At 42.2% G+C, this 18,610-nt stretch overlaps 1 protein-coding gene across 2 annotated transcripts in view; it reads right to left on the bottom strand.

Annotated features, from left to right (window-relative positions):
* Positions 1-6,627, bottom strand: part of LOC122560737 (sodium/myo-inositol cotransporter 2-like) — a 39,087-nt gene extending 32,460 nt beyond the window's left edge. For both annotated transcript variants that reach the window (XR_006314796.2, XM_043711731.2), the window contains exons 1-5: positions 6,459-6,627; positions 6,134-6,297; positions 4,252-4,323; positions 4,061-4,165; positions 1,805-1,864 (exon numbers count right to left, since the gene is read on the bottom strand). Coding sequence is in view for 1 of the 2 variants with exons in the window: in XM_043711731.2 (XP_043567666.2) it covers positions 1,805-1,864; positions 4,061-4,165; positions 4,252-4,323; positions 6,134-6,289 (393 nt within the window). In the remaining variant the exon portion in view is untranslated. The remainder of the gene's footprint in view (positions 1-1,804; positions 1,865-4,060; positions 4,166-4,251; positions 4,324-6,133; positions 6,298-6,458) is intronic.
* Between the last annotated feature and the right edge of the window lie 11,983 nt (positions 6,628-18,610).

Raw genomic sequence — 18,610 nt, 5'->3', positions numbered from 1 at the left:
AATTGCACACTGAGCAGACAGCATGAATTAGAAACAGAAACTCAATGCTTCCAGAATGTGTAACCAGCCCAGATCATACAAAGTCATTACCAATCTTGATGGTAATGTTGCAAAGGAGCAGAAGCCAGCTCAGAAAAATGCATGGTACAACAGTCATGCACAAAGATTGTGAGGAAGAACACTCTGATAATGATGATTGTGCAGTGATGTTGAGTGACAGCAATCAGCAGCAAGACACCAAGCTATCAAACAAGTGCAGCAGAGAAGAAGGTGTACCTCACCACACAGGCTATGTGATCACAAATTGTCCAACTTCCAAAGCATTAGATTGAATTTTAAAGCGGCATTCTTGTAAAGTCTGTTTCAGTTAATTATCAAATTGACAGCACATGCCAATGTATAATCATGTAAATCAGTTTGGAGGATGCTTTAATCGTTGGGAAATGAGGATGGTGATGTATTATATCTCACAATCAGTATGGCAGTATACCTTCAAGGGACATGCTCATGATATTATCACTGTACCTGGCCTGAGGTTGTAATGATTAGTGGTCATGCCTTAAAGCTCGAGGGACCGGTCTTCAATTCCGCCCTCAGGCAACTGTCTGTGTAGAGTTTGCACACTCTCCCCGTGTCTGCGTGGGTTTCCTCCGGGTGCTCTGGTTTCACCCCACAGACCAAAGATATGCAAGTTAGGTGGATTGGCCATGCTAAATTGCCCATAGTGTCCAGGGATGTACAGGCTAGTTGGATTAGCCATGGGAAATGCAGAATTACAGGAATAGGGCAGGGAGGTAGAACTGGGTGGGCTGCTCTTTGAAGGGTCGGTATGGATTCAATGGGCCAAATAGACTATTCCACATTGTAGGGATTCTACGAACCATCACAGACTCCATCTTACCTTGAATTTCTCTAAGTATGCTGCTCTGCTGTAACCTGATACCTTAATATTAGCCCATATGTTATGGACTAGGCCAGACCACTCAAAACATTCTTAAGCGAGCAGCCCAGACCATAACTTTGCAATTTGTTTTGGTAAATGTTCAGTGAAAATTACCCAGAGTAAGGAAGCTAGGTTGACTACTGGATTTTAAAACAGACAAACATTTATTCACAAAATTACACAATGAAACACAAAGAATAGAATAAAGAACCCCTACAGAATCAGACTATCCAAACTAGATTTAAGTATGCTGTTCCGAATATACACAACAGTCCCAATCAGCAAACCCCCCTTAAAAACACAGTACCAAAAAAGGATCAGATGCTTACAGGTTGAAGTTAGAAGGAGAGAGAGTTTCCACATAGCTCACTGTTAAACTCCCAACTATTTCTGGACTGAACTAAACTGCTCAGTTAGAGTGCTGACCACTTCCCTTTCATTCTACAAGTCATTTCTAAAACATGGCCACTTTGGACCTGAAATCTCATCTGCTTACGTATAAACAAAAGGCCTCTCAAAATCCTTTTCATCTCTGTACCAAACCAGACTGATCGGAGCCCGGCCTGGTTTATTACCCCTCTGAAAGAAATCAGAGCCAAGGAACAGCTTTTAGAAGAAAAAGGACTAGCATTGTAACACATGCCTGAGGAATGTAATGTTTATACATTATCGTTAATTGCTATAAAGGACTGTTGGTTTCTTCAATATCATGATATCCATTTCCATGTGTTATGTTATAGGAGATAACATAAGCAACAGATGAAATGGCTTGCTAGTGGCAGGCTCAGCAAGGATCAAACAAATGGTGAAGAAAAGGAAAGCTTCCCATGAATGAAGAGATCAGCTTGTTTTTAACTTTACCTCAGCTGCAATGTAAATGGGGAGAAAACACCAAGCCAGCAGGATCACAATAATCATTCCCTAGAAAAAGAGAAGTCGAGAAATTACAATCAGGAACTGGAACAAGAAAATTCTACCACTGGGTATTGTGACCATACCCTTCCAGACAACAGTAACTTTCATCCTGTTAGTCTCCACCCTCCTCTTGACTGTAGGAAACATCCATGATGATAATTGACAACCCAGAGACCCATCCCTGATCACACTATCAATCCTCAGATGAAGCCTTTGAGAAAAATAATACAAAGCTGTGGACAGACTGAAACAATGCAAAGCATTACACATCCAATGAAAGAATGGTATTTATCTCAGAGTACAAAGTGAAACACTGAGATTTAGAAAATCGTAACAATGAATATGATGGAGTTTGTTGAGTACATAAATTAGGCACACGTCAATATAATGACCATATTTCAAAAAATCTAAAATCACTTAAGGCTAAGGTAGATGCATAAGTGCCAGACCTGTAGGACAGAAAAGGAGAAGTTTCACTCCTGCATAGATTTGAGTTGATGTCAAAATGTAGTTGTATTCATAAAAAGGGACTGGCCAAATGTCTAACTAAAGTAGGCGATGAGGATAAACGCATTGGAAAATAGTTTGAATATTTTATATAACACCTGACTCAATCAGATACATTATTTATATAATATAAATGGTCAGAGATTACAGATTGTAATTAACAGCTGTATTCTTAAATTTTGCATCAATTTATTCATCATAGAATCAGCTAAAGACAAAGCTGTAATTTCTTTAACATATTTTGCATGCTCAATATCTCCCAAAGCACTTCATAGCCAATGAATTATTTTGAAGTGTGTTTATCTCTGTTATGAATGAGACCAAAACTGCTCAGATAAATCCACAAATTTAAGATTAAAGAGACAATTCATACACTTTAAGTGCCTGATTGGTTCAAGTATAAACCAGACATGAGGACAGCTCACCTGCTCTTAATGTTATAGATTTTTTATATTTACCTGAATAGATAGACAGATGTCTTAGTCCAAAAGACTGTACCTTAAAGAACAGATTTTCTCCATGACACACAAGTGGTAACCTGTATTAGGTGTTGTAAATCTTAGGGTGGGATATTATTACACCCTCTTTAGGAATGATTCATGTAAAGTGAAATGCAATGGATTTCGGTCTCCATTTCCAGCTCAGGAAGTCTCAGTGCCTTGAACAACGTGATGACTGACATTTCAATTTAGTGCAATTAGCAAGCAGACTTCAAAGGCTGCAAACCAGGCATGTACCCAAAAGTTCAATTTCACACCAACTGGTCACTATCTTTAAGGCAAGCTAACACTTACATCACCACCAATATTATAATTGCAGATGATTAAATACTTTGTTTATTTACTTGTGATTCTTACGATAACTTAGTTAACAATGACCTTATATTAGATGAACAGATTAAGATTGTTTATCTATCTACATCTGATTGACTATTTCACTGTCTGGATTTGTCAGCTCAGTTCTGAAGTTGGGCCAATCTCATGACTAATTAGTATATTCGTTTTGGTGATTGGTATAATATTCATATTTTATTATTCTTCGTGATCCATCAATCCAATTCTTTGTTCAAAGTATATATGTAATGAAAATGTAAAAGATTAACATAAAGTAAATGATTTCTTCTTCTAATTTTCAAGGAATCATAGAATGGTACAACCGCGAAAGAAGGCCATTTGGCCCATTATGCATTGCTAGTTCTTTATTCTAGCATTATTTTATAAGCTTTTAAAATATTTGAGACCGTTTGTCACACAACATTTGACTACTTGGAAGGTGACAGTTCAGGAGTGAGGATAGGAACGGTTTACATACAGAATTACAGGCAGATCCTGGGGTTGCAAATGTGTTCCATTCTGGAGCCCATTCCTAAGTGGAATTGCATGCAAGTTGGAACACAATACAGGACAATGGAAAGCTGCCGTTCATTAGTACAGGAAAACGTTATCTGTCAATTATAACCATGTGTGACCATGGTATAAGCTTTTGTAAGTTTATTAATAGGGGACCCTATGTACTTTGAGTCCTTTATCTAAATGGTACACAATTGCTCTCTTACACATTGGTAGTTTTGCATTATTCTATAGCAGTGTTCCTCATCTTAAAGAGTTGGGCTGGAGAGGGAAGGCAAGACAGAATCTTTCTAAATAGGTAATTGTCTGTGCTAATAAAACCTAGCAAATTTGTCATAGGGCTCACATTGAATTCATATGCACTGACAGCGATCCCAGAGGCTGCTCCTGTTCCAGCTAATCCGATGAAATGACCACTTCCCACATTACTGGCAAACAGTGATGCTCCAATCTAATGGAAGAGAGTAAAGAAAGTCTCAGACTAGGCAGAGTCAAAGGCCACAGTCAACAAATGAGATCATGAGCCAAAATACTCACCGGCCACCATACCATATTCCTTCCAGCTAGAAAATAGCCTTTCACAGTGTTCCTCTTTGTCCTGTACATAGACTGACAAAAACAATGCATCATTCTTAATCGAAGATAACGTGTGCCGAGCAAACTATAAGGGTGAAATCAATACAGTGATCTACACCTTTCTCATTGATTAACACTGGCTCTCAAAGCTCTACAGGTAGCTACTGTGGTCCACCTGGATTCTTTATTATGTCCCATCCCCGATAAAGAGCTGAGACACAATGCCATTTCCACACAAAAGCTCTTCCTATGTCAACAGCAGGCCTGTGCTGGTATGTAGCTTTTACTCACCCACCTGCTCTTTCCCCAAAACCCATTATCTGATGATATATTTCAATAGTTGCTTTAGAATCTGATTCCACTACCCTTTCATATAGTGCATTCCACACGGAAAGCACTGCGCCTATTTTTCTTTCTCATACCAACATTGACTTCCTTATTTACTTTATTAAAAGCATTGATGATTTAAATACCTTCACTCAAATCCTCCCTTAACCTTCTGTAGGGAAAGTGATTCTAATTTCTGCATCTCTAATTTCTCCACTAGTTTACACACAGAATTATAGGTAGTCACCAAAGCTGGTAACACACCATATTTGTCCTTAAAGGAGTGTGTGTAGTTCTTATAGATGGGTAACAATATGGGTCTCACATAGGTTAGAACAATCCCTGCAGCCTACAAAATAAGGCTGAGGTCAAGAAGAATACTTTTGGAGGTTAACATGCCACAATCCATGTTGGCTGTGTTCAAATTGCTGGAGTAAATCCAGGTGCAAAAACCTTCCCCAGCTGACCAACTTTGGACACTACATACCTGAAGTCCCCTGCTCATTCCACATCCTCTTTATGCCTTGACATCCTTCCGAAGTTATGTGTTGCCCAAATTTGAATACAATATTCCAGCTGGGATTTTCTAAAATTAAGCTTTCTTATTTTCATTAAGGAATATATTGAGATTATGAGATACAGGGGTGACAATGTAACATTAGCCCACACTTGGTTCCATTGGAGCAAACAGCATACAAACTGCATGCAGCCTGCTCAACAGCCTGACTGTAACACGCAGTTCAGCATGAAATGCTCTGCCGACCGATTGAATGTTCGGTATGATACAATGGATGTATCATAAGCACATGACAATTAATCTACACTCTCTAAAAAGCAGCCTGTCTCTCTTAAAGGGGAGTTGGTACACAAGCTATTGGATCAGTTTCAGAAGAGCTTTGTTGAAATGCAGACGACTGGCTAGAAAAAGGGCATTTCAACACATTCAGAAGCTCTTAGTGATGACGGTTGGTAGGACTGGAAAAGCCATGGGGCTGAGAGACAGAATACCCATTTAGCTGAGAGTAAGAAAGGTGGGTCAGAGCACCAACTGGGTACAAATGACCAACCGTGAACGGTTATTTATTGAACGGTGTTTGACATCACAATGAGCATCCTGTGAATATATCAGTGGAAACATGATGCACCCAGACTAATGCCCTTCCAGTCAGAAAGTGCCACATGAACCGCACTGTAAATGGACAGAAGGATTCCAATTGTCATTTTAGATGTTCTGGTCTCTGTAAACCAACACCAATAGCATTACTGAACCCAGTTTTACAAGCCATTTCTCCATTGACAAAGCCAAAGATCTGTTTGATTTTACAATTTTTCAATAGCCTTTTCAATTTGTCCCACTAACAGCACATCTGGATACTGGTGTGCATACACTTCCTTTTTACAAACACAAATACATTATCATCCAGACATTTTTTTCTCTGCAGCTGAGCTCACACAGTCCCAACCATTACCATCCCCCTCACCAGGAAAAATGGCTTCCAATGAATAGAGTTCTTACCCAGAGTCCTACAGCCAAGACAAACACTAAATATACAGTCAGGATCACAATGTCAGCCACATCCAGTGTGTGTGGTTTTACTGTAGCTTGAGCTGTGCTGCCTGGGGTATTTGTTGTCTTCTCCATCGTCAAAGTGATCTCAGTCTTCATTTCCATTTCTCAGGCTTTGATGAGAATCAAATGGGATTTCATAATTAGCAAACGGAATGATCAAAATTTTATGCTAATATAAATAAAAAAGTGCTTTAAAGTTATATCTGTAATCTGTCAGTTTTATCTTACAGAGTGTTGATCAAGTGGGTGGCTCCTGTTTAACATCTCTTACCTGGCTTTCAAGTATAATTCTTTGCCTTTACATTGACCTCACACAGTAATGCTGAATTAACCTTTCTCTGCAGCTGTGTTTGAGGGGTATCACCGAAACAAACAGAAGCAGGTAATCTTCCCGTATCATGCGAGCTGCTCTCCTAACAAAACTTACACAAAAATTTGCTCTTTCTATGGTCCTAAAAGTTCAAATTCCAATCTGAGGTGTTATTAAGTAAAGGAACAAATTCACTTTGGGTTAAAGTTTAAATCAAATCTATTTCTGTAATGTTAGTTTAAGCACAGCCAGGGAGAATCCAATCATGTCACAATCATCTGAACCTTGGAGCCCTTTAACAGCTTTCTCCTTATCTCTTAGGCAAAAATGAGGGCTGCAGATGCTGGAAACCAGAGTCTAGATTAGAGTGGTGCTGGAAAAGCACAGCAGGTCAGGTAGCATCCGAAGAGCAGAAAAATCGACATTTCGAACAAAAGCCCTTCATCAGGCTTCATTCCTGATGAAGGCCTTTTGCCCGAAACATCGATTTTCCTGAGCCTCAGATGCTGCCTGACCTGCTGTGCTTTTCCAGCACCACTCTAATCTAGACTCTCTTCTCCTTATCTCCCACAGCTTAATGTTCTCCTTCAATCCCATTCCATAAGGTGCTCGTACCTTGCCTCCAAGCCTCTGCTCATACCACCAAAGTGAGGAGTTTCTATGTCAATGCAGCAACTCCATTGATCGATTGAACATCTCACTGTCTTTTGCAGGAATCAGGATCGGCAAAATCCTCAGCTAAAAGGATATTGCTGGCAAAGAAAGCTAACTGACAAAACATGGGTGAATTGTCAGCTGTTTTTCATCCATTCAAGTTGGTCAGTGAAAGACTGTATGAAACATCTACACCTATCCAATAAATGTCCACTGTGGGAAATGCTTCACCAGTGAATTTGGGCCTTTAGCATGTTAACGCCCGAAAGTTTTCATTTCCTTAGCTTTCATATGGTTCAAGAATGAAAATTGCATTCTTAATGTGAAAGTGAGGCGATTTCAACCAAGCAGTAGGACTCATAATGTGGCTCATTTATTTATTTTTATTCACTCACAGGATGAGGGTATCTCCGCATCAGCCAGAATTTGTTGTCCATCCCTAATCGCCCAGAGGGCAGTTAAGAGAGAACTGCATTGGTGTGGGTCTGGAGTTACATGTAAGGACAGGTGAGGATGGCAGCTTCATTCCTTAAAAGACATGGGTAAACCAGATGGGTTTATCCCCCAACAATCTATAGTCATCAATTAGATTCTTAATTGCAAATATCTATTGAATTCAAATTGCATAATCTGTTATGGCAGCATTTGAACCTAGGTCCAGAACATTACCTGAGTCTCTGGATTAACAAGTCCAGCGATTATACTACTAGGCCTTTTAGAATTTATGCTTGCTAGAAGAAACACACATTTCGATGCAGAGACCCATTCTTTTCAGGCAGAGGGATATTGTGAAACCTTGCATTTTCCTTTGGATTACCTGGAGGACAGGAAGCCTCTAGGTCCTTGATGCCTTTTCTATAGCAACACTACAATCAATCAGTATCAACTTGCCAACTAATCAGCCTTTCTTCCTGTAATATTGAGTTCTCCAATATCAAATAACCTCCCTTCTCTTCCCCTGACTCCCTCCCAGCCCCTTCCCTTCCACTCCATCAGCCACCTACTGGAATCATTTCACCCATTGACCAATCAGGACATACCCTCTACGTGTCTTCACCACTCCCCACTTTACCACCCTGCCTCCGTCACCCCCTTTATCTGCAGCGCCCCCAGTCCTGAAGAAGGGTTACACCTGAAATATCAACTTCTCCAACTCCTGATGCGGCCTGTCTTGCTGTGTTCTTCCAGCCTCCTACTTGTCTATGATGGTTTGAATTTTAGCAATTCAGTCTTTGTCCTAATGAGTGCAAGAAAAACAGTTTCAACACTATGTCTCTTTTCAGTAATATTCAAGTTCTGTACTACCAACTAAGTAAGATGCTGATTAGATAACAATTCATAGGATTAGATGGGGCAAGTTACTATCAATGTCAACTCTGATAAGATTAATACCAAACCTCCAGAAAGTTCAATGTATAAAGTTGATATTAGTCATTGTTAGGCAATGATGATCACTTTCTTGATCAATCTGTAATGTAACAGAACTGACCTACAATGTCTGCAGAGCAATGTGCATACAATCAAAAGCCCATGGGAAATATGCACTCCAGGTGAAGTCCTGCCCTTTTTCAACATCTTCTCTCTGGTAAAAATCTTCTTTCCTTCTCTCCTCCTCCTCGGTCTTTTGGTAACCGATCGTGCTCTGTATAACCTTTTGTCATTCTCTCAAGGATGCTGTAAACATGGGCAATGCCAAGTAATGCCCTCATGCCTGGGAGCAACTGACTTGTGCAGAGCCTTGAACCCTGTGCATGCTCCTGCAATTCTCACCATGCCATTGGCTAGACATTTTTGCAGCTTTAAACATCAAGGGAAAGCACCAATCATTTTTACAGACTCAGCAAGGGCCAGGAGAAAACATGTATCTATCTGTAAATAGTCAATGCTACCCTTCAATGCTGTGAGGACGATGCCAGGGGATAGGGAATTTTCTATTCTACTGCTGAATGTGAAGCTGTACAAGGAGCATTAGCTGGCAGCATCACACTCTGCTTGACGGCAAATCTGCCTGCTGTGAATTACCAGTGACTGATTGTTGTACTTATGCTAATGATCTTCCCAAAGCAGTATCTCTGCAATTTGCCCCAAAAGTGTCCACACGTGTCACAAACATCATTTTGTACTGAGGGCACTTGTGTGCCCCCCAAGAAACAGATGTGAACCAGTGTATTGGCCTGTTCTGAAGATTTTACAAATAGACCCAGGAACATTCACAAAGACAACAATATCAGCCTGGGACAATTTTATTTAAATCAGAACAGCATGGCTACACACTAAGGCTGAGTGTGTACATAAGCCTGTAGAAACATTGCACTGACATACTTTGAGCTGAGCTTTAAGTACCATAGTGCATTTTTTTTGTTTTTTTTAAACTACTACAAAGTGCATTTATTGAAGTTCTGAGAATTGCAAACTCTTAATTGCCTTGTTAACTTGTAAACAAGTAGTTTAGAATTGTTACTGTTACTGCATGCTGATTCGTTGAGCTTTTTATAATCAATGCTGGAATTCACTCTTAGAGAAAATGCACTGTTCAAAGTTTACAAGTTGTGAAGCTGGGATACGGTTGAAAGCACATTCAGCAGTAGAGGATTTCATCTCGTTTAGTTCAACCAAACTGAGCATCTATTTCACGCACCATAGTCAATTAATAGTGAGAATTACCTCAGCAAATACTTGGTTTAATTCTCAATTGGTAAAAATGAAATGCAAAGCAGTGAGATTTAGGGGCATATAAGACCATAAAATAGAATTGAGTCCTTCAGCCCATCAAACCTGCTGTGCCATTCGATCATTTTTAATTCATTCAAGAGATGGGGGCTTTACTGCTTACATCAGCAGTTAGTACCCATCCCTAATTGCCCTTATGAAGGTAACGTTGAGTTGTCTTCTTGAATTGCTGCAGTTCATTTGGCGCAGGTAGTATTGAGGGAGTTCCAGGATTTTGACACATTGACGCTGAAGGAGCAGTAATTTACTTCCAAGTCAGGATGATGTGTGGAATTTGCAGGTGGTAGTCATAGAGATGTACAGCATGAAAACAGATCCTTCAGTCCAACCCGTCCATGTCAACCAGTTATCTCAACCCAATCTAGTCCCACCTGCCAGCACCCAGCCATATCCCTCCAAACTCTTCCTATTCATATACCCGTCCAAATGCCTCTTAAATGTTGCAATTGTACCAGCCTCCACCACTTCCTCTCATTCCATACACGTACCACCCTCTGCGTGAAAAGGTTGCCCCTTAGGTCTCTTTTATATCTTTCCCCTTTCACCCTAAACCTATGCCCTCTAGTTCTGGACTCCCCGACCCCAGGAAAAGACTTTGCCTATTTACCCTATCCATGCCCCTCATAATTTTGCAAACCTCCATAAGGTCACCCCTCGGCCTCCGACGCTCCAGGGAAAACAACCCCAACTTGTTCAGCCTCTCCCTACAGCTCAAATCCTCCAACCCTGGCAAATTCCTTGTAAATCTTTTCTGAATCCTTTCAAGTTTTACAACATCTTTCCGATAGGAAGGAGACCAGAATTGCACGCAATATTCCAACAGTGGCCTAACCAATGTCCTGTACAGCCGCAACTTGACCTCCCAACTCCTGTACTCAATACTCTGACCAATAAAGGAAAGCATACCAAACGCCTTCTTCACTATCCTATCTACCTGCGACTCCACTTTCAAGGAGCTACGAACCTGCACTCCAAGATCTCTTTGTTCAGCAGCACTCCCTAGGACCTTACCATTAAGTGTATAAGTCCTGCTAAGATTTGCTTTCCCAAAATGCAGCACCTCGCATTTATCTGAATTAAACTCCATCTGCCACTTCTCAGCCCATGTATCTGCTAGCCCTATCCTTCTAGATGTTAGTGGTTGTGGGTTTGGAAAGTGCAGTCTAAGGAGCCTTGGTGAATCTCTGCAATGCATCCTATAGATGGTATATATCGCTTTGGTGCATCACTGGTGGATGGAGGGGATGTTTATGGATGCGGTGTTGGTTAAACAGTATGCTTTGTCCTGGATGGTGTCAATATTCTTGAATATTGTCATAACTGCACAAAGCTAGGCAAATGGGGAGTATTCTATCACACTCCTGACCTGTGCCTTGTAGAGGGTGGACAGGTTTGGGGAGTCTAGAGGTAAATTGCTTGAAAGGATTCCTGGCCTCTGACCTGCTTTTGGAGGCACTGTATTCAAGTGGATAATCCAGTTCAGTTTCTGGTCAGTACTGACTCCCAGGATGTTTACATTTGAGTTTTCAGTGATGGAAATGCTATTGAATGTCAAAGAGAGATGGTTAAATTCTCTCTTATTGGTGATAGTCATTGCCTGTCTCTTGTGTGGCATGAATGTTATTTGTCACTTTTCTGCCTAAGCCTGGATATTGTCCAGGTCCTATTGGTTACAGACATACACTGCTTCAGTATTTGAGGAGTCACGAATGGTGCTGAACATTGTGTAACCATCAGCGAACATTCCCACCTCTGACCTTATGATGGAGGGAAGGTTGTTGATGGAGGACCTGAAGGTGGTTGGACTTAGGACACCACCCTGAGGAACTTCTGCAGAGATATCCTGGACTGAGATGACTGACCTCCAACAATGACAACCATCTTCCTTTAAGCAAGATATAACTTGCAATCAGTAGACAGTTCTTCCCCACATCCCGTTGATTCCAGATTACTAAGGCTATTTGATGCCATGTTCAGTCAAATGCAACTTTGACATTAAGGGCTGTCACTCCCACTTCACCTCTGGAATTCTGCTCCTTTGTCCATGTTTGAACCAAGGCTGCAATGAGGTCTGGAGCTGAGTGTCCTTGATGGAACCAAAATGGAGTGTCAATAAGCCTGTGTTGTCTTGTCCAGCTGTTTGTATACAGGGCATACTAGATAATATTCCACATTGTTGAGTCAATGCCAATATTGGAGCTGTACCGGAACAGCTTGGCTATGGGAGTGACAAGTTCTGGTGAACAAGTCTTCAGTTTATTGCTGAAATGTTGTCAGGACCCAAAGCCTTTGTAGTAACCATTTCTTGATATCACATGGAGTGAATCAAATTGGCTGAAGACTGCTTATGCCGTTAGGCACACAAGTAGTCCTATGTTGTAGCTTGAGCTGGTTGGCAGCTCATTTTCAGGTTTGCCTGCTGTTGCTCCTGTCATGCTCTTATGGAGTCATCAAGCCATACAACGTAGAAGAGACTCTTGGGTGTGAGTCTGTGCTGATCTATCTACACTAATCCCATGGTCCAGCATTTGTAGTCTTGAATGTTATGTCATTTCAAGTGCACCCTATGTTGCACCAGGGTTAGCTCAGTTGGCTGGACAGCTGATTTACAATGCAGAGTGATGCTAATTCCCATATTGGCTGAGGTCACCGTGAACATTCCACTTTCTCAACCTTAGCCCTCCCCGGAGTTATGGTGACCCTCAGGTTAAACTCACAACCAGTTGTCTCACTCTATTGAGAGAGCAGCCTATGGCCTGGCAGGAGAATGGCAACTTTACCTTCATGTTAGACAAAGAAAGGAGATATACAACCTGTGACAGATGAGAATGCTTTACTGATCCTGGAATCTTTCCAAAGAATGGAGGATTAGAGGCAGCACACTCCCACATCCCAGTGGTCCTATACCATCTTCTGATGGTCTCTAGTAGTCTTTGGTGGTCTCACTACTAACCATCTTTGTTTATCCCCCAGGCTGATGTAGAGGAACTCCTGGACTTATCCCAAGGAGATGGTGTGGCTGTATCCCTGGACCTTCTTGTCCCTCCCTCCCATCCTGTCCTTGTTAATAGACTTTACGTTGGCGACTGGCATTCAACGCTCTGTCAATCATTTGTCTAACCCCTCTTGGCCAATGGTCATGAGACAGATATTCATGATGTCAGCTGACCATTGTCCCCTTGCTCAGGTTCTTCTGAGCATTAGTTTACTTTTATAAGAACAAATACTTCTTAGTTTTGAAAGCAATAAACTGATAATAGGGTGCATTTAGCATCAGATAAATTGTTGAGACTAGTTCAATACACATCATATTTCTTCCTTTTTTTTCCCATGCTAAAGTTTTGAAAGTTAACTACTGCTGTAATAGCTGGTAAATGAAATCTCATGCTATAAATTAACCACTAAGAGGCTAGTACAATTACAACATTGAAAAGGCATCTGGATGGGTATATGAAAAGGAAGGGTTTGGAGGGATGTGAGCCGGGTGCTGGCAGGTGGGACTATATGGGTTTGGATATCTGATCAGCATGGACAAGTTGGACCAAAGGGTCTGTTACCATGCTGTATATCTCTATGACTCTATGAAAATTCAATTCTGACGGGACCCCAATATCTGACAACAAAAACGGTATGGTGGTGACTTTGACTGATACCATCATGGATGCGACTGCTACAGACAGATTGATGAGGGTGAGGATGTGGTCAAGTATGTCTTTCCCTTTTGTTGGTTCCTTTGCAGACCCAGTCCAATTCCCTTTCAGACTCAACCACCCGGGTCAGTAATGATGCTGCTGTGCCATTCCTGGATATGTCATGCCCCACTGGCAGGACAGACCCAGCTGAAGTGGTGGACACTGAAGACCGCCACTTAGAATAAATTATACACTCTTGCCATGCTCAGTATTTCCTCCAAGTTGTGTTCAACATGGAGAAAGACTGATTCACTGGCTATGTGGCAGTGGGGGTGGTAATAACCAGCAGGAGATTTCCCTGCCTATGATCAACCTGATGCCATGAGACTCCATGAGATTGGGAATCAATACTGAGGTGCCCCAGGACTATTCCCTCCATCTGTGTATCACCGTGCCAGCACTTCAGCTGGGTCTGTCCTGCCAGTGGGGCAGGACATATCCAGGGATGGCAATGGGGCTACCAAGAACATTGTCTGTAAAGTATAATTCCGTGAGTATGACTATGTCAGGCTGTTGTTTGATTAGTCAGTGAGACAACTCTCCCAAGTTTGGCACTAGCCCCCAGATGTTAGGAGGGGGGAGTTTACAGGGTCAACAGGAGTGTGTTTGCAATTGTTGCTTCCAGTTCCTGGGTTGATATGGGGTGGTCCGTCCAATATCATTCTTTTAAGAAGTTTTACACCTGGAGAGTTGGCAACCATAATTAAATAGAAGATTGACTGAATGTAAGAATGCACATTCCTCATCTTTCCTGACTCATATTTGGCCAAGATTGGCAGGTGCAGCAGTCAATGTGCATTACAAGGTTATTGATTTGGTCCTCTCAGCACTGCGTTGTCTGCCTAACTGTTTTTATTTGCTTTATATTCTTTAGATTCTAAAGGCTGAATTTTGCCAGATGTGATCCATGACACCTAATCTACTTGGCCTATGGGGAATTTTATCCATATTCTTTCACTCATTGCCTCATTAATTGTGTGACTAGTTTTTTTGGCATCAGTCTCATGGAGCCATGTGGCTATAGAGAAGGAGGCGACATTGAAGCTGCTGGCATCATATCTAAACCCCCGTAGTGCACCACTTCAGAACCACCTTCCACACTGTTTTACCCAGACATTATCCTGAAGGAAAGGGTCCAAGAGAAAAGCTTAGCTCCTTGCATTGCCTGGAGATGCTGATGGTTCGGTGGTGATGGATAGGAGGGCAGCACTATATCCTACTGACTGGAAAAGACAGCCACATCGTGAGCATTGTTTCCTCAAGTTATATTTTCTGCTGCGGGCTCCTCAGAATTGCAGAGAAATGAAGTGTGTTGGGCTGTTAATGATATTCAAGTGCATGGAAATGAGATAGTTGCCATGCATTAGTGAGAGTGTGAAATTGCAGTTCAGACTTTAAGGGGAAATTTGGTGACTGTTTTTCCTCAGAGTCAGATTTCAGTATCTCAAATGCACCTCATTGCCAAAATGATAAATAATTGGATAACTGCAGAGGGGTGTAACGTATTTGGAAGAAGCTATTGAAAAGGAGGTGGCAAGGTGGAAGAAAAACATACAAACATTTGTAGCTCAGTGGTTAGCACTGCTGCCTCACAGCACGAGGGACTCTGGTTCAATTCCAGCCTTGGGTGACTGCCTGTGTGGAGTGTGTACATTCTCCCCGCGCCTGGGTGGGTTTGCTCTGGGTGCTTTGGTTTCCTTCCAAAGATGTGCAGGTTAGGTGACTGGGCCATGCTAAATTGCCCAGAGTGTTCAGGGGTGTGTAGCATAGGTGCATTAGTCAGAGGCAAATATAGGATAATAGGGTAGGGGAATGGGTCTGGGTGGGTTACTCTTTGGAGGGTCGGTGTGGACTTGCTGGGCCAAATGGCTGGTTTCCACATTGTAGGGATTCTATGAATATACAGGTGTAGAGCATAGAATTATTATCAAAGCAATTCATGTTCCTCCTAAGCAGTAACGTCCTTTAGTTGAAGCTTGTTTAACTGCCCACTAGCAAACCATTCAGTTCAACTGGGACATGTACAGTCATCATCTGCACAGGGAGCAGTGTGTATTGGGGACATATACAGTCATCATCTGTACAGGGAGGAGTGTGTATTGGGGACATATACAGTCATCATCTGTACAGGGAGCAGTGTGTAATGGGGACATGTACAGTCACTATCTGTACAGGAAGCAGTGTGTAATGGAGACGTGTCCAGTCACTATCTGTACAGGGAGCAATGCGTAATGGAGACATGTACAGTCACCATCTGTACAGGGAGTAGTGTGTATTGGGCACATATACAGTTACTATCTGTACAGGCAGCAGTCAATAATGGGGACACGTACAGTCACCATCTATACAGGGAGCAGTGTGTTATGGGGACATGTACAGTCACTATCTCTACAGGGAGAAGTGTGTAATGGGGACATGTACAATCACCATCTGTACAGGGAACAGTTTGTAATGGGGACGTGATCAGTTACTATCGGTACAGGGAGCAGTGTGCATTGGGGACATTTACAGTCACTATCTGTACAGGGAGCAGGGTGTAATTGGGACATGTACAGTCACCATCTGTACAGGGAGCAGTCCATAATGGGGATATGTGCAATCACTACCTGTACACAGAGCAGTCTGTAATGGGGACTTGTACAGTCACTACCTGTACACGGAGCAGTAAGTAACGGGGACATGTACAGTCACCATCTGTACAGGGAGCACTGTGTAGTGGGAACATGTACAATCAGTATTTGTGCAGGGAGCAGTGTGTAATGGGGACATGTACAGTCACAATCGGTACAGGGAGCAGCGTGTATTGGGGACATGTACAGTCACCATCTCTTTAGGGAGAAATCTGTAATGGGGACATATACAGTCACTACCTATAAAGGGAGCAGTCTGTAATGGGGACATGTACAGTCACCATCTGTACAGGGAGCAGTGTGTAATGGGGACATGTACAGTCACCATCTGTACAGGCAGCAGTGTGTATTGGGGACATATACAGTCATCATCTGTACAGGAGCAGTGTGTAATGGGGGCATGTACAGTCACTACCTGTACAGGGAGCAGTGTGTCATGGGGACATGTACAGTCACCATCTATACAGGGAGCAGTTCATAATGGGGACATGTGCAATCACTACCTGTACAGGGAGCAGTCTGTAATGGGGACATATAGTCACCATCTGTACAGGCAGCAGTGTGTTTGGGGACATTTACAGTGACTATTTGTACAGGGAGCAGTGTGTAATAGGGACATGTACAGTCACCATCTGTACAGGGAGCAGTGCATAATGGGGACATGTACAGTCACCATCTGTACAATTAGGAGAGAGTAAGAAAGCTGCATTTTGGGAAAGCAAATCTTAGCAGGACTTATACACTTAATGATAAGATCCTAGGGAGTTTTGCTGAACAAAGAGACCTTGGAGTTCAGGTTCATAACTCCTTGAAAGTAGAGTTGCAGGTAGATAGGATAGTGAAGAAGGCGTTTGGTTTGCTTTCCTTTATTGGTCAGAGCATTGAGTACAGGAGTTGGGAGTTCATGTTACAGCTGTGTAGGAAATTGGTTTGGCCACTTTTGGAATTTTGTGTACAATTCTGGTCTCCTTCCTATCAGAAGCATGTTGTGAAATTTGAAGGGGTTCAGAAAAGATTTACAAGGATGTTGCCCGGGTTGGAGGACTTAGAGTCATAGAGTCATACAGATGTACAGCATGGAAACAGACCTGTCCATGCCGGCCAGATATCCCAACCCAATCTAGTCCCGTTTGCCAGCACCTGGCCCATATCCCGCTAAACCCTTCCAAACCACATACCCATCCAAATGCCTCTTAAATGTTGCAATTGTACCAGCCTCCACCACTTCCCTCTGGCAGCTCATTCCATACACGTATCACCCCCTACGTGAAAAAGTTGCCCATTAGGTGTCTTTTATATCTTTCCCCTCTCACCCTAAACCTATGCCCTCTAGTTCTGGACTCCCTGACCCCAGGAAAAAGTCTTTTCCCTGGGGTGGGGGAGTCCAGAATAGAGGGTATAAGTTTAGGGTGGGAGGGAAATTTATAAAAGAGATTTAAGGGGCAACTATTTCATGCAGAGGGTGGTACACATATGGAATGAGCTGCCAGACGAAGTGGTGGAGGCTGGTACAATTGCAAATTTTAAAAGGCTACTGGATGGGTATATGAATAGGAAGGGTTTGGAGGGATTTGGGCTGGGTGCTGGCAGGTGGGACAAGATTCAGGTGGGATATTTGGTCGGCCTGGACGAGTTGGACTGAAGGGTCTATTTCCGTGCTGTACATCCCTATGATTCTATGGCTCTAAATAGTGGCTTTGTGAACAATAATCACACCCCATTAAAAAACAAAAGGACGAATGTACTGATTTTGAAAACAAAAAAGACAATGTCCACAGTGAACTCCCTGCTTATGACACATCACCAGATCCCAGGTTTGCAGCTGAAACAGATATATAAGGCAGTGTAGAAAGAAGCGTTATAGCTGAAATGTTGACTTCACCTCCTGATGCTGCCCAGATTGCTGTGTTCTTCCAGCTTCCTGCTTGTCTCATGTGGGATTTAGAGCTACACGATCAAATTCTGCTAACCAATTCCTTTGAACCCCATTACCAGACAGATGTTTTGTTCATTTCCAAAATGCAAATTTTCATTTTTTCCGCTGTGATAATTTAGCAGATGGTTGAATATCAGGAGGGATTTTCTGCCTCTTTGCCATTTCCCCCAGTGTTTCTATAATTCTTCCACTCACCCTTTTGTTAATTTTAATGTTATGATACTCATTTACAAACATTCCTAGTCTTATTCAAGCTCATTTGCTCCAGGACTTCACTTTGTCTCTCTAATAGTGCATATAGGGTGTTAGGACAGCACTGCTGGAGATCATCTACACTCTGGGCCCTCTGTGCATTATCCAAACTCATTCCGTTTCTCAAGAAGCACAGTGGCACAATTTACTACATCAAAAGGGGATGAAGGTGTGGTTGAAATTCAATGTCAATTCCAGAAACAGACAAAAGCATCCAAA

The sequence above is a fragment of the Chiloscyllium plagiosum genome, unplaced genomic scaffold (assembly GCF_037043375.1).
Source record: "Chiloscyllium plagiosum isolate Xiang-an unplaced genomic scaffold, Cpla_swu_hap1 HiC_scaffold_20, whole genome shotgun sequence".
Classification (NCBI taxonomy): Eukaryota; Metazoa; Chordata; class Chondrichthyes; order Orectolobiformes; family Hemiscylliidae; genus Chiloscyllium; species Chiloscyllium plagiosum.
Note: the sequence above shows the minus strand (reverse complement) of the source record. Positions and strands in the feature narration are given on the sequence as shown.